Raw genomic sequence first — 13,388 nt, forward strand, 5'->3', positions numbered from 1 at the left:
TTTTGAGCGATATTTTTGAGCTTCAACCCTATGTTTTCTACAGTATAAGATTCTAGGTTTAATTAGTAATAAATAGACAGTATGTTCAGTGCAAGGAAATACTTGTATGAGTCTGAACCAAAATCGCTGTATTCAATTAGAGACTAATCTTGCTTTTAGCATTAGATGCCAGTTTAAACTACTAATTATACTCTATATTACACATTACAGGCATATAGATTTTATTCAGATTCACTTTACAATGGACAAACACTGAAACAAAACTGAAAATAAACACATGTACCCTTTGACGTCGCGTACACAGACTTGCATTTATTCACAACACCTCTCAATGTAATATAACTTTATTTGTTTCGATAATATCAACAGTATGCGTGGGGATGGATTTGTTACTTCCACAGCTGGGCCCTTGACACAAACCCTGTCTTTATGCACAAAGGCGTGTTCGGGCGGTGGTTGTAACTTTGCCAAAGGCGTCTTTGACAAGTTGCACGTGTACGAGCCGTCAATTTGAACAGACAGCAGATGGTACGATCTCACGCCGCTGTGTTTTGTGTGCACAACCACAATAGTATAAAAACACTCATCCTTGCGTCGATTGTTGTATAACTCGTGTCCGCTCCCCGGAGTCCAGGCGATGAAGAGGGTGCATCTGAGCATCTCCGTGAGTTGTTCCATCTGCGTCAATGACAGGCGCTTCGGCTTGACTTCAGAGCCAGCCTTGAATTCCTCACCTTCCAACTGTAGCACGCTCAACAGCGTCTGGATGGGGTTCTCAAATCTAGGTTGACTAGTTTAACGTCTCCGTATTTAATCAGGCTGTCTGTGATGTACGCCGGATCTGCACACTTTCTCTGTCATTTTCACAAAGTTCAATGTCAAACGTGTCACGCCGGTGCTCCTGGGTCAATGGAAAACGGTCGGGTGGCGGTGTTGTTACCACTCGATCGTCTTCCTCCTTTTTGACATCCGGGATTGTGAATTGTGATTCACGAACCGCTTCGGGCTTCAGTTTCACTTCACCCTCGTGTTGTTTCTTAAGCGCAGGGCTGCATGCTGCGCCGTCGCTCACCGTGACCTGCAGTTTTCTTTTTATGAGTTTTCTTCTTCCTGCACAAGGTGTTACCTCCATGGGTAAAGAATCTGAGCTCAGAGTGCCTATAATGTAGCGCATGTCGCGCTCATACTCTTGGAAAATCCGACACGACTCGATCGAAGTGTCCATCTCCTTGGTGTCCTCCTCGGCGTCGTCCTTCATCAGCTGGATGCATGAACGTTTAAGCTCGTTCGCCATCCTTTCAAGCGAGGCGTATCTCTGAACTGTAATTCTTTCTAACATAGTCGCAGCATCGCACGTGCAGATTTCAACCCCGAACAATTCCTCCAGTGCGCACAGTTTGTTTGTACATGCGAGCAATTCGCTGGTTGTGGCATTCAGGGTGTCCGTAAGCCGTCCGGCTGTCTCGCCTTGCTCCCTTTTACACTCTGCAATTTTGTGTACAAGCTCACTCACACGTCTTTGCTGCTCAGAAAGGCTGTCTCTCAGTGTTGCCGTTTCACCGTTGAGCACGCTCAGTTTTCTTCGACGTGCCTGTTCTTTGCTTGTTCCATATCTCTCTGTAGCTTTGACACGTGGTTTTTCAAAGCCCCTCCTCGTGGTCAGTCAGAGTTCGCGAGCCGCTCTCTGAGTTCAGCTTGAGCGGTCCCGTGTTCTCTTTCATCTTTTCAATTATGCCTTCTTTTGAGACAAGCTGCTTGGCCATTTTTTCAAGTTTCACACTCCACTCTGACCTTTCTCTTTCGTGTTCGATTGAGATCTTGCTTATGTGCCACTTCATCTCTTTCAAATCTCTCGTGTCTGCCAGCTTCTTGTTAATCTCTTCCCGGTAAGTCACACAATCGTTAGCAATTTTTTCCTCAATGCACCGATTGCCTTTTGTGAGCTCGGCCGCGGTTTTCCCTTGCGCTGTCACGCAGATGGGCAATATTCTTTTCTAGCGGACGTCAACTCCTTCTGCCCTTGTTCACGGTTGTGATTGTGGTTCTGGATGACCGAGACGAGAGCCCCGCGCTATCTCGAGCGCAGTAGTTAACTGAGCTTTCAGGGACTCCTCAATGTGGAGGGCCGACGACAGCTGAGGCAGTGTGGCGCAACGTTAATTTCTGCACGGCACTTTGTAAGGTGTTGAATTCAGGGTCAGTGTCCCTGAGCAGGTCAGAGAGATTCTCCAGGAGCATTTGGAATTCTCTAATCACGGTCCCCGCGATGTACTTTAAACCCGGTCTGCGCATTTGACTTGCGGGCACCTTTTACAAAAGTACAGTCCAAAAATGTGTCTCGTAGACATTTTCCCAGTCTACGGATGACGACGTCGTAGCAGCCCGCACAATTCCATGGCCAGGTCAAACCCTACGACGTTACGAGCCTTGGTGTTCTCAAACGATTCAAACCATTTTGCCAAGTCTTGGAAATTATTCTCCAGCGCCTCGACCCGCCACAAGGCCATTGTCCCACGCGGCATCCGGAGCAAGGTCAGGCGCCGTGTTACATGTTGAGGATTCCACAGTGACCGCCGAAGGGAAGAGCTTTGATATGATATTGAAGAGCGTGGCACGAAAATCGCTTCCAATACCCAAAGGAAGTGGAGGGCCTGCTGTGTTCGTCTCCTCCGCACCGTGACCCCGAGCGGTAGAGCTTCCAAAACCTGTGCTTCCGCACAGTTTCTGCTTCCGCGTAGCGCCCAAGTGCTCTGTCGCGTTGTCTCTGTCGACAGTCCTTCTGCCAGAGCCAGCAGCCTGGGTCTGGGTCGTCTTCGGGTTCTTTTCTAGGTTTCCTTCTCCATCGCTCGCTTCCCTCTCTCCTGTCTCGGCCGCTGTTGAGCACCAATGGCATCTCCTGCCTCTCTCTCCACTCTTCTGTTTCTTGTCCACAGTAACACACTGAGCTGTCCTCCCACCACGAGGCAATCTGCTTTCTTCTCGCTCTGTCTGAGAGCAATCTCGAGTTGTGGTGCGCCTCTGCCGACCGGGCGACTTTTCCATCTCGATTTTGCCTCCCCTCGCTTCGGTCACTTTTACACTTCCACCTTTCGAGTTCCCATTTTTCCTCAGGGCTCGCCCTGTAGACCCTGCGGTGATTGAGGCAGTATCTGCGCTCCCATCCGGCTTGCCCGCGGTCACCCGCTGGGGTCTCTCCATCTCGGTTCACTGTAGCGCAAAGAGTACTGCAGGTGCCACCCAGAATCAACCTGTCTATCTGAAACACAGCTGACACCCTCTTGGGCTCGGGCTCACACACCAGCGGTGACGCTCTGTAAGCGTAGCCGCACCGCTGACACAATTCGTCTTTTTCTTGATCGCTTGAGAGTAGATGAGCATCAACTCTCAGCTCTGCCGAGAGCCGGCCTAGCTCGCTCGACCAACGGTCCAGAGCTCCGCAACACAGAGCCGTGAGTATAACTGCCCAGTAGGGAGCGCGTATGGAGTCTTTGAGTAGGCTCCCTCCCGAGCGCCTCGTGACTTCTAAACCCACGTAGGTGACTCTGACGCACAACCACGGCTCAGAAGAGGGAACCACCGGTGGATCTTGGTTAACGGTTGCACGCGAGAGCTTGCCTAGATCACAGTCCACCTGCCACGTTATGCATGTCCCCCAAATCGCTTCGTTTGGATCTGGTACGGCGAGAAACTCCCGGTTGAGCACGGGACACCTCAAACGTTCCAGGGTTAGCCTGCTCTGTTCGTGTATAACCTTAAAAGCGAGAGGAGCCCCAAGCGTGGACAGCGTCTGGCTTACTACTTCCGATGCCAGGGTTTCACTTCTCTCCGTAGGCTCTCCATAGGCATGTGTGGAGAAAGGCACAAAAGTCCTGCGTGCATGACTGCTCAAGCTGGCGTATATTCTACAGATGAGCAGCTCAGGTTGGTGCCCGTCCACCGCGTCCCCTGTGAAAGGGTAGGTTTGGTGAGGCGCTGTCGTGTTAGTAGGTGTGTTATCTCACCCACGCCAAGGGCGCTCTGGGTAACACGCTTACCCTGTTCACTTTGTGGCCTTTTAGGTCAGTGTACACGCTAGAGAGGTGTCTCGCTGTGACGAGACCGTAGCCGTCGCCGCCGTGTGTGTACACAGCTCGGATGACGACGTAACGTACACTGGAAATCTGCTCGGATTTGACAGGCAGGCGAAAGAATCCGTCCAGCCCAGGCTCCGTCAAAGTCACAGAAATTGGTATTCGTTTTTCTATATCAAACATTTGCACCCAGGTGAACTCTACGCTACGTATAGTGTGCAAATCATCAAACAGCACGGTCATGTGTGGTGTAGAGCTCCAGTCACCTCTTTGACAAGGCTCCATTGTCAGCCACGTGGTGAGGCAGACACAAAATAAAAGGAATGAGTTTGTTTTTATTTCATTTTATTTTCAACACAGACAAATTAGTATAACATGTCATTGATAACTTTAGGTTTCATCTCTCAATGTGCCTTAATTTTTATCTTGTGTCATCATGCTGCCTCGGACTGAAGCAGACGTCACTGTCACACTCCTGATTCAAATATCACGCGCTCCTCTTTTCAGTGAAACAGCGTTTGCGTGTAGCATATGAACACGGTGCCAAAATCTAGTAAGCAGCAGCTGCGAGTTGTGTGTTGCATCTGAAAGCCTTCAGATGCCTGCTCGTACCCTCAGGAGACTGGTATTCTGCACTTAGCACGAGATAATATTTTCAGGGGGCATCAGAGTCCACGGGTTGCGCAGGATACACAGCGTGAGAAAAGTGTCTCCATGTCCACGAGCACTTCAGAGAAAATGGGCTGCGTGCATTTAGGACAGGGCAAATACATTTGCTTCATTTCTGTAAACGTGCAAGTGTTGACGGCTCCCGTGCAGAGGGGTACGTTGAACACGGGTGCGGCGCAGCACGAAGACCCAAAATTCATCTGTTCAAAGTCAAATTGTACATCTATGTTTTTTGGATTGCCTTTCACCTCAGACGAGCGGAATGTCTGATTCTTTAGACATCTCGAGCACCTGAGGTCTCCCTCCGTGCGAGGAGAAGAACGAGGCCACTGGACGCTGGGTTGTCCTGGGACGAGAAGTATCTGCTTATGGTTGTAGTCAACCCAATTGATGTGGCAGTTTAGCACGGCGTACAGCAGCATCTGACACTCTGGCCTCAGTTTGCTCAGCTTATGAAAATGCTCGCTGTGAACCACGTCTACAACTTGACAAAGTTCTGGTAGACACGCTGCGGCCAACTCCAGCGGCCGATCTGTGGTGTATGCCACAGCCAGTTTGTAGTAACAACTCAATCCCCATTCGGAATTGAGCGTAAGCATACGGTATCCAGTGGTCTTCACAGCCTGGAAGGCTCTCGTGAGCTTTGCCCAGTATGACCTCCTTTTTGCCAAGAAACAGAATTTTGACCACTTTGTTGAATCTTCCCCAGAACTGCTGCCGGTGCCGCCAACTGTGACGGCAGTGCTCTTCTTATTTGTCTTATTCTTCTTCCTCTGCAACTCCTGCTTACGGCGTTTAGGCACGAGATTCAGGTTGCCTCTCTTGTAGACTTCACATACAGTCGGACCGTCTGTCACCGCAATGCTGCTCTGAGGCGACGTGGGCGCAGCAGCCGCACGCAGAAAGCGATCACATGTGTGTTCTCCTATACGGTGTTTAGGTCGGAGAGGTGAGCCCCCGGCAGACGCATTAACCGTGCACGGTGGATGACTTGGTTGGGGTTGGATGACACAGCCATGGCTGGATGTTACCGGGCCAGCTGTGAAACTAGGCCGGGCTTGGACGGATGAGCTTTGGTTGTGTGGTGAGTGGGGAAATCCTATTTTTGTCAGGAATCCGACCGCCTCGGCTTTAACTGCCCGCAATTTGTCAGCGGACTCTTCCACATTCAATGACAGGTCCTCCATCTGATACCTATAAAAGTCAGCCAGGAGAGCGAGTCTGATCATTGTGTTTTGACCCTGCATTTCAGCCAGCTCCTCCCTTGTCGGCAGTGCAGCATCAGAGTCTTGCGTTTCGGCTAGGCTTGACGAGAGCTCATCCCACAGTTCCAAGCAGAATCTGTGGGCGTCGTCACAGTCTGATATCTTGGTCTTTGCTGTCAGCATCTTGACTAATTTTGTCTGTATCCGAGGTGCAGATCTGCTATATCTCTGTTTAGAATGGCAAACTGTGTCAAGGCACTCCAGTGTAAGCCTGCAAGAGGATGGATTTTGCATAGCGACGGGACCGCACGACGCCGCATCCTCTATCCATGCGCCGTGAAACCGTTCGCTCCGGTGCTCTTCTCAACTCTCCTGTAGTGTTTGCATCTCTATTGCCCGAGCCTCTTCCTGATGAAGTTCTGAAAGTGCACGCTGAACACCTGGGTCACTTTTTGGCTTTACAGAGCGTGCCTCAGATAAACAAATCGTTAGAAAGGACGCTATTTTTGGGACTGTGCGAGTTGTTCACCCGGCAGAGGGTCCTTTCGCTCTACGAAAACACCCTGACTGACGAGGATCTGCGTCGAGAAGTTCTTTGTGTAATGGCGGAAAAGGAGGAGCAGAATAGCAATGACGATGTTGATGACAATCACGACCAGTCCCTTCCCATGAATCAAGACCTCCTTGATGGAATTGACAAAGAAGCTCCACACCCTTGTGTGTTGGTCAACTTCCACAAAACTAAGGCGGGTCAGATCGTGTCCTTACTGCACAAGCTGCTGGAGCTTTTTGACCTGAACGAATTGCGTGACAGCGACATAGCACACATAGCGGGAGAAGAGCCTCAGCACATGCTCTTTTTGTACCTAATTCAGCTGCTGGCTATATTTGTGAGCTGCTGTCTGGAGGAGAAAGATCTTGCCACCATCTTGGGCTTGGCATCGGCCCCTTTCCTGGAGGCCAACTTCTGCAATCCTCTGTGCGCTGCGACGCTGTTGAAGCCCATGTTCATTCCCTACTACGATCAGCAGGCGGGTAAGAAGAATAGAAAAGGTGAGCCCGCGGGAGCAGAGCCTAAAGACCCAGAGGCCAGGCTGAAATATTACAGGCTGTTTTTAGGGTACGAACTGGACAACAAGGGGTCAGATGTGTCCAACGGAGTGGATATAAGCTGGACCGAACACAGCGTGATGCAAGGCATTCAGGGGTGCAAAATCGCAGAGATGAAGAGCAGAAAGCTTTGGTTTGTGGCTCCTCAGATGGGCGACAGGATGCTCATGGTTAAGGACTGTGGTCTGAAAATGATGGGAGGGCAGAAGGACGAAAAGGCCCAGAAGATCTGCTCCTGCTTGCTGTCTGACAACGTGATGGCGTACATGCAGTGCGCTTGTTTTGGCGCAATCTCCAACATGCTGCCCTGTTCACGCAAAAACAGCGACTTCACAGAGGCCGTGATGGCTACCATCGGGGAGTGACATGACCAAGTTCTCTGACGTCTCGGCGGCACCAGAGCGCGAACCTGATGTGCAGCTGAGTAAGATGACGGACAGCTGCCTGTACATCTCAGGGGTAGGTTTTGCTGGACAGGATAAAGGTAACATCTCTCTACTTTGGAAAGGTTTTTACCGGAACCGACATGAAGCCAATGGAGACCCCCTCACATCAGACGACGAGGTTAGGGGTTTTTTACTTCCGTGACGCTGGGACTCTCCCAGAACACCATGATGAGCTCCCTCTTGGCCATTGCCATGAAACAAAAGCACGATCAAACTGGCAGTAGCGTGCAGAGCACGCTGTCTAAGTGTGTGCAAGTCTGTAAGGTTACTAAGGTGGCGATGGACATGTCATTCTACGCTCGCTATCATCAGCCAGTTTAGCTGGCGAATTCACAGAAGTCGCTCAGGTGAAAGCGCTGAGTGAACCCCCGCTACAATAACGTGATCCACGAGGAGAACTCTGACCAGTAACAGCAAGTATCAGCTTCACCGTGTCCCTCGGCGCGCTGCCCATGTGCCCGCTCACCCTGCCATGAGCATGAGACAGGCGGTCATGATGACCATGGATTTTTGTGCGCAGAACTGGCTCGTGTCATCTACGCGCCAAAAGTGAATGATCTCAAATCTGTGCAAGCACCTGGTCTCATTGACTATGGCGCTACATTCAGACACGGGAAAAGATGGGAGGAAAGCACCAACGCATTTGAAGCGTCTTATGGCAACTTCCTAAAGCTGACAGGCTCGGCTTTCAGCCCCCCATGTAGAACGGCTATCAACTTTCACGAACTTGATGATATGGAAGTGGTTGCAAGTGGGACGACAGCAGTCTTCCAGATTACATACACAGGTCACTGAATATGATCGGCGACACTAAGAAGGAGGTATCGGTAGCATATGCAAGAAGAAGCACGTTTCCTACAACCCCAGGGTTTTGGGTTCATGAGTGAAGAATGGCGTAATGAAATTCGCCTCTGTGTTGCCAAGGAAGAATACATATGACCACGCACCCATGATGGCAGCTTCGAAGCATGAGAATATTCTCAAACAACAGCACTAGCTACGGCTCTGCTGAAACTGTTCAAAGCAGGGGTAGTCTTACCCCGTGAAGGGTTTTCAGCAACATGTGCGTTGACACAAAGCTTGTACAGTTCCCAGGAGTTGTCAGAAATACTTCGGGCTGTCTCTCCGAGGAAGACCACCATCGATGACATGGTGGACAGGATAAAGAGAGAGGTTTCCTGTGTGATGCCCAGGATTGATGTGGCTCGTATCAAAATGATGACTCCTCAGTTCAATGAAAAGGAGTTTGGACTGCTGGTTCTGCCGTCAAAAGACAACGACATTGAGGTGACTGGACTAGAGGAATCTTGTTTTTCCTTCTCACTGGTCTTCTACGGCTACGCCTCATTCAATTGCTGTTAAACGAGCTGGAGAGGAAATAGAAGATGGCCCAAGAAGAAAAAAGGCCAAGGGTGAGGGAGAACTGTTCATTTATGACACTTGACACAGAGGATTTTGACTGAGTCAGATGGCTGTTGTGCCGGTGCTGCAGAGTGCATAGATTCTCTTGTGTGTTGAGCAGTAGGGATTAACTAAAAACACAACTAATAATGTTACTTCTGTGCAGCTTGTTGTTTTTCACATACATACTAAAGAAACCAATTTGGGTTTCGTTTTTTTTTTGTTTCTACCCATTTGTTTTTTCTTTCAGTTTGGATATAAAATAAACATGTGAATGATGAAGAACGCTAGTGGAGGACTCTTTATTACATGTATAAATTCAATACACACACACACACAAACACACAGAAGTTAACCTAGAATTTATTTTTGTCGCCTGTGACAACTTCCATCCACAGCTGGGACCGGCAGGAAATAGTCCAGCTACCTGCCGTTGGACTATTTAACTATAACCACTATACTAGGTTGGAAAAATACATTTAAATCAATCAAACCAAATATATAAAATAATGACGTGAATGATGAAGAATGCTATTGAAGTAATTACATTGTAATACAAAAAAAAAAATTAATAAAAATAAAAAATAAATAATTTTTGTTACATTTGTTACCTGCATAAATATGTATGTAACATAATCGGTTTATAAATGCATTAAGAAACTGAATTTGTTTTGTACAATTTAGGCTTGGAGGACTGTTTACATGTCAGGTTCCATTCACAGTGATAAAAGCTAAATATTAAAAACACAGATAAAAGCTGTGAAAAACAGGCAGAAGAAAAAAGGGAAGCTCTGTCCACAACATTACATTCTAAGAGAAATCAGAAATGTAAACCTTTGCGGATGGACTATTTAACTATAACCACTATACTAGGTTGGAGAAATACAGTTAAATCAATCCAACCATCCCCATAGCTGGGTCCGGTAGGAAATAGTACCTTAGGTTGGTTCATTTGAGAAATATGAAAAAGAATCCAACCATATACAGCTGAGGGGGGGGGGGTAGTCAAGCCGCCTCATCCAAAGTTGGATGAATTAATTTACTGGGCTTGTGAAAAAAAGGCAGAACAAAAAAGTAAAGCTCTGTCCACAATGAAGAGAATTGTGGAATGTTATATTATTGTTTCATTATTTTGTTCATTTTTATCTTAAAAACACTGCCCAAGTAAGAAGGACTTTTATTTTGCCTCGATTATAAGTCACTGGGTGAATTTGAGCCCGAACAGAAACAGGGTCCTGTGTTGTTTATAAACATCACACAATAAATAAGAACATTCTGAAAAATGTTAAAAAAACATTACATTCTAAGAGAAATCAGAAATGTAAACCTTTGCGGATGGACTATTTAACTATAACCACTATACTAGGTTGGAGAAATACATTTAAATCAATCCAACCATCCCCATAGCTGGGTCCAGTAGGAAATAGTACCTTAGGTTGGTTCATTTGAGAAATATATGTTTCTCAATGTCCAATCTTGAAAGAAAAACACAATACACTAGTTGGGTATGACATTATTTATTAGTATTGGCTGCTTAAAATATTAATATTACAGCTGTTCTTCGTTAGTTTAGCGTTTGAATGTTACTCATTCACAAAAGCAGAGTAAAAGCTTAAAGTAAGAAGCGTTGTCGTTTGTTGCGTGTCTAATTTGTGTTGGTGTGTTATCAAATTGATGAAGATTGTGTCTTCTTTAGCTATTGTTGTGTCTATTTGGTTGTGCTGCTTTTAGCCGCACTGTGTGCCGCTCTCAGGGCCAGACATCATTACCTACATTTACACCCACATTAACGGGTCTAACAGTCATTCAGAAGCGTTTCACGTGCCGAATCAGCAATCACAGAACACCAGCAGCATCAGACTCGTGGACTGAGCCGGCCTGGGACGATTCCATCCTGTAGCAACGGACATGGTGTCTTTGACCACTGTGAATATCTGTTACAAGGAACAAAGCAGAACCAGTCCGGCCCCAGTGACAGCATGTGAAATGATCAGATAAGAGCTGCGGGTGAGATTGGAGTGTGAAGCTGTGTGAGAGGCTGGGGGGGGACCCTGTGCCGGCGTCCCCCTGCTGCTGCCGCCTATAAGACCGCAGGCACCCAGAGCTCAGGCCACAGAGCCATGAAGGTAAGAGCTGCTCTCACGCCGCCGCCTGGGACCTTCAACCGAGAGTGTCCGGTCCTTTGTGTGTCCTCTGCTGTACGCGTGTTTCCCTGTCAGATTCTAATTACAAAGAAAGTTATCTAATTATCTGGACATGGTAAAAAGTATGGAGACATTTCTGACAACACGGCTTTAAACCGTCCTTTTTTAATGTGACTGAAATTCCTGTACATTAGATGCTGAAAACTCTCAATGGCCCTAATGAGTTGCTGAGCGCCCCGAGTGAGATGTCTGAACTGCTCTTTAACAAAAGCCTCTAAAATCACTCCATTATTAGCACATAACAACATAATCTGAACATTGATCTTTCTATCATATAACCTGACTTTGAGTTCTGTGCTCCTCTTCAGGCGTTGTGTGCTCGCGTGTGCGTGTTCTACTACACCGTACTTCTAGCCAGCTGGCCGCTCTCCGCGGACGCAGCCAGGCTCCGCTGTGGCTCGGATCTTCTCAGCGACCTCATATTCGTGTGTGGGGACCGTGGCATCTATTTGGGTTAGTCTCACGTTCTACTCCTTCATTTGCATAACAATCACGTAGCTGTTTAATAACACTTTTAAATCCACAGCTAAATGCTGATTCATCACATTCTTAAAAGGAATATTCAAACAAACGACTGCATTGCTAGTGTTTTCCCGGTTACTGTACCCTGCCAGTTAAGAGTCACACAACAGATACGGTCATGGTCATCAGGTCCATGCAGAAAGGCCGCAGCTATTCTGAACAAGTTATCAACAACAAAACATCATGTATTTACATAAACAGTAGCCTAAACACATCCGTGTTGCAGTGGGATGATGGGGACAAGCCCAGCTTTTATTAGCAACCTATTTCTATACACTTTTATAGAGTAGAAGTGGGGCTGAGCCAAGTGGACCGTTCACTGTGACCCTCTTGAGAAAACTGTATTATTATTATTATTATTATTATTATTATTATTAGTCTCTAATTTCTCTATCCTAATCTCCCAGATAATTAAATACACTGAACCCTTTTACCTGTTTAACTTTTCCCCGTTGTGGCCAAGGCCATTTTCTCCATCTGCTATCAGCGCGGTGCCCATCCACCACCCGCGTGCTCACCAGGACACCGTGCCTCAGCCCGCGATAGCTTCACTGTTTAAAGTCTCGTTATCGTGCTGCGGCTCAAACCAGAACCACTGGGTCCTTCTGCCGATTCTAATTAGCGCTCCTCTCCTCGGCCGATGTGTATTGATGTGAGAGTGAAAGGGGCTGACTTGTACACAGCAGAGAATAAAGGCTAAAGATGTCTGACACCTATTTCTCCACAGGTAGAGGGAAATGGTCTGGCTACGGGGCTCGGCCCAGAGGGGAGGGGATTGTGGACCAGTGCTGTCGTCCAGCCGGCTGTGAGCTCCACCATCTGGAGATGTACTGCGCTAAACCCAAGAGCCGGCAGCAAACCACAGCTTTGCCCACAACAACAGCAGCAGCAACGCAGACAGATGAGGTGAGGTCCACTGTTGTTTGGCTGGTGTAACGAGTCCACAGCACAGAAGGTGGTTGTATATGAGTAGGTCAGAAACAGCAGAGATAGTGAGAGGATGGTCTGATCGGGCCACAGAGTAATGAGCCAAGACAAGCCCCGGCATCTGTCAGCCACGAGGCTGGACGTGATCTGCTGCAGACCCAGGGCCTTAAATGAACTCCTTTTCCGTGCCTTTGTCTTGCAGGATCTGCAATTCCAAGCAGTTTTTTACAGGAGACTTCTGGAGCACATGGGGCCCCCAGACAGCGCAAAGAGGGAAGCCTCCAGGAAGAAGGCTCAGCCTCCCCACCCAAGAAAGCCTCACGCCGGAGCATTAGAGCACAGAACATGAGCAGCGGTCCTCCCTCCGTCCTTAGAATGATGCGACCCGAGTCGTGACATGGGGCCTCCTCAAGGGAGCATTTATAGATTTACTGACTGAACCTTGTGGATGTTAAGGACGTGTCTGCTAAGGAAGGATCCCAGTGACGGGGCATTTGCTGCTCATCGTTGCCGTTCAGAGGGATGAGACGGTCCAGCAGACGGGGGTGGATGCTGTCAGCTGCAGGCTGGACTCACTGCATTAGTCTCTGTGGAGCTTTTCATGCATCAGCTTGTCTGGAAGCAGATTCCTTTCCAAGCGTGTATATAAATGTGACTTTTCCTTGTGGATAAGAGCTAAATCTTGATTTTGATGTATCTGGGACTTCACTGAAGCAGATGTGTGCAGATGTTGTCACTTTAGTATTGTACAGTTTTAGCAGTGTTAGTATTTTTTTTATACATGCTCTGCTCTCGCTGTGGAAAAATACATTTAAATCAATCCAACCAAATATA

At 47.9% G+C, this 13,388-nt stretch overlaps 1 protein-coding gene across 1 annotated transcript; it reads left to right on the forward strand.

The window, feature by feature from the left end:
* The first annotated feature begins 8,649 nt into the window (after window positions 1-8,649).
* On the forward strand, window positions 8,650-12,903 carry LOC114850808 (insulin-like growth factor I). The gene is made up of 4 exons (XM_041069741.2): window positions 8,650-8,787; window positions 11,396-11,558; window positions 12,355-12,533; window positions 12,757-12,903. The coding sequence occupies exons 1-4, from the start codon at window positions 8,650-8,652 to the stop codon at window positions 12,901-12,903; spliced, it is 627 nt and encodes a 208-aa protein (XP_040925675.2).
* Window positions 12,904-13,388: the final 485 nt, after the last annotated feature.

Source organism: Betta splendens, unplaced genomic scaffold (genome assembly GCF_900634795.4).
Source record: "Betta splendens unplaced genomic scaffold, fBetSpl5.4 scaffold_29, whole genome shotgun sequence".
Classification (NCBI taxonomy): domain Eukaryota; kingdom Metazoa; phylum Chordata; class Actinopteri; order Anabantiformes; family Osphronemidae; genus Betta; species Betta splendens.

Bases quoted from the DNA above. Each gene is read 5' to 3' on its own strand.
- LOC114850808 (XM_041069741.2), top strand. From the start codon at position 8,650: ATGGTGGACAGGATAAAGAGAGAGGTTTCCTGTGTGATGCCCAGGATT. The intron at 8,788-11,395 runs GTGACTGGACTA...CCTGACTTTGAG, and splicing joins CAAAAGACAACGACATTGAG to TTCTGTGCTCCTCTTCAGGC. The intron at 12,534-12,756 runs GTGAGGTCCACT...TTTGTCTTGCAG, and splicing joins CAGCAACGCAGACAGATGAG to GATCTGCAATTCCAAGCAGT.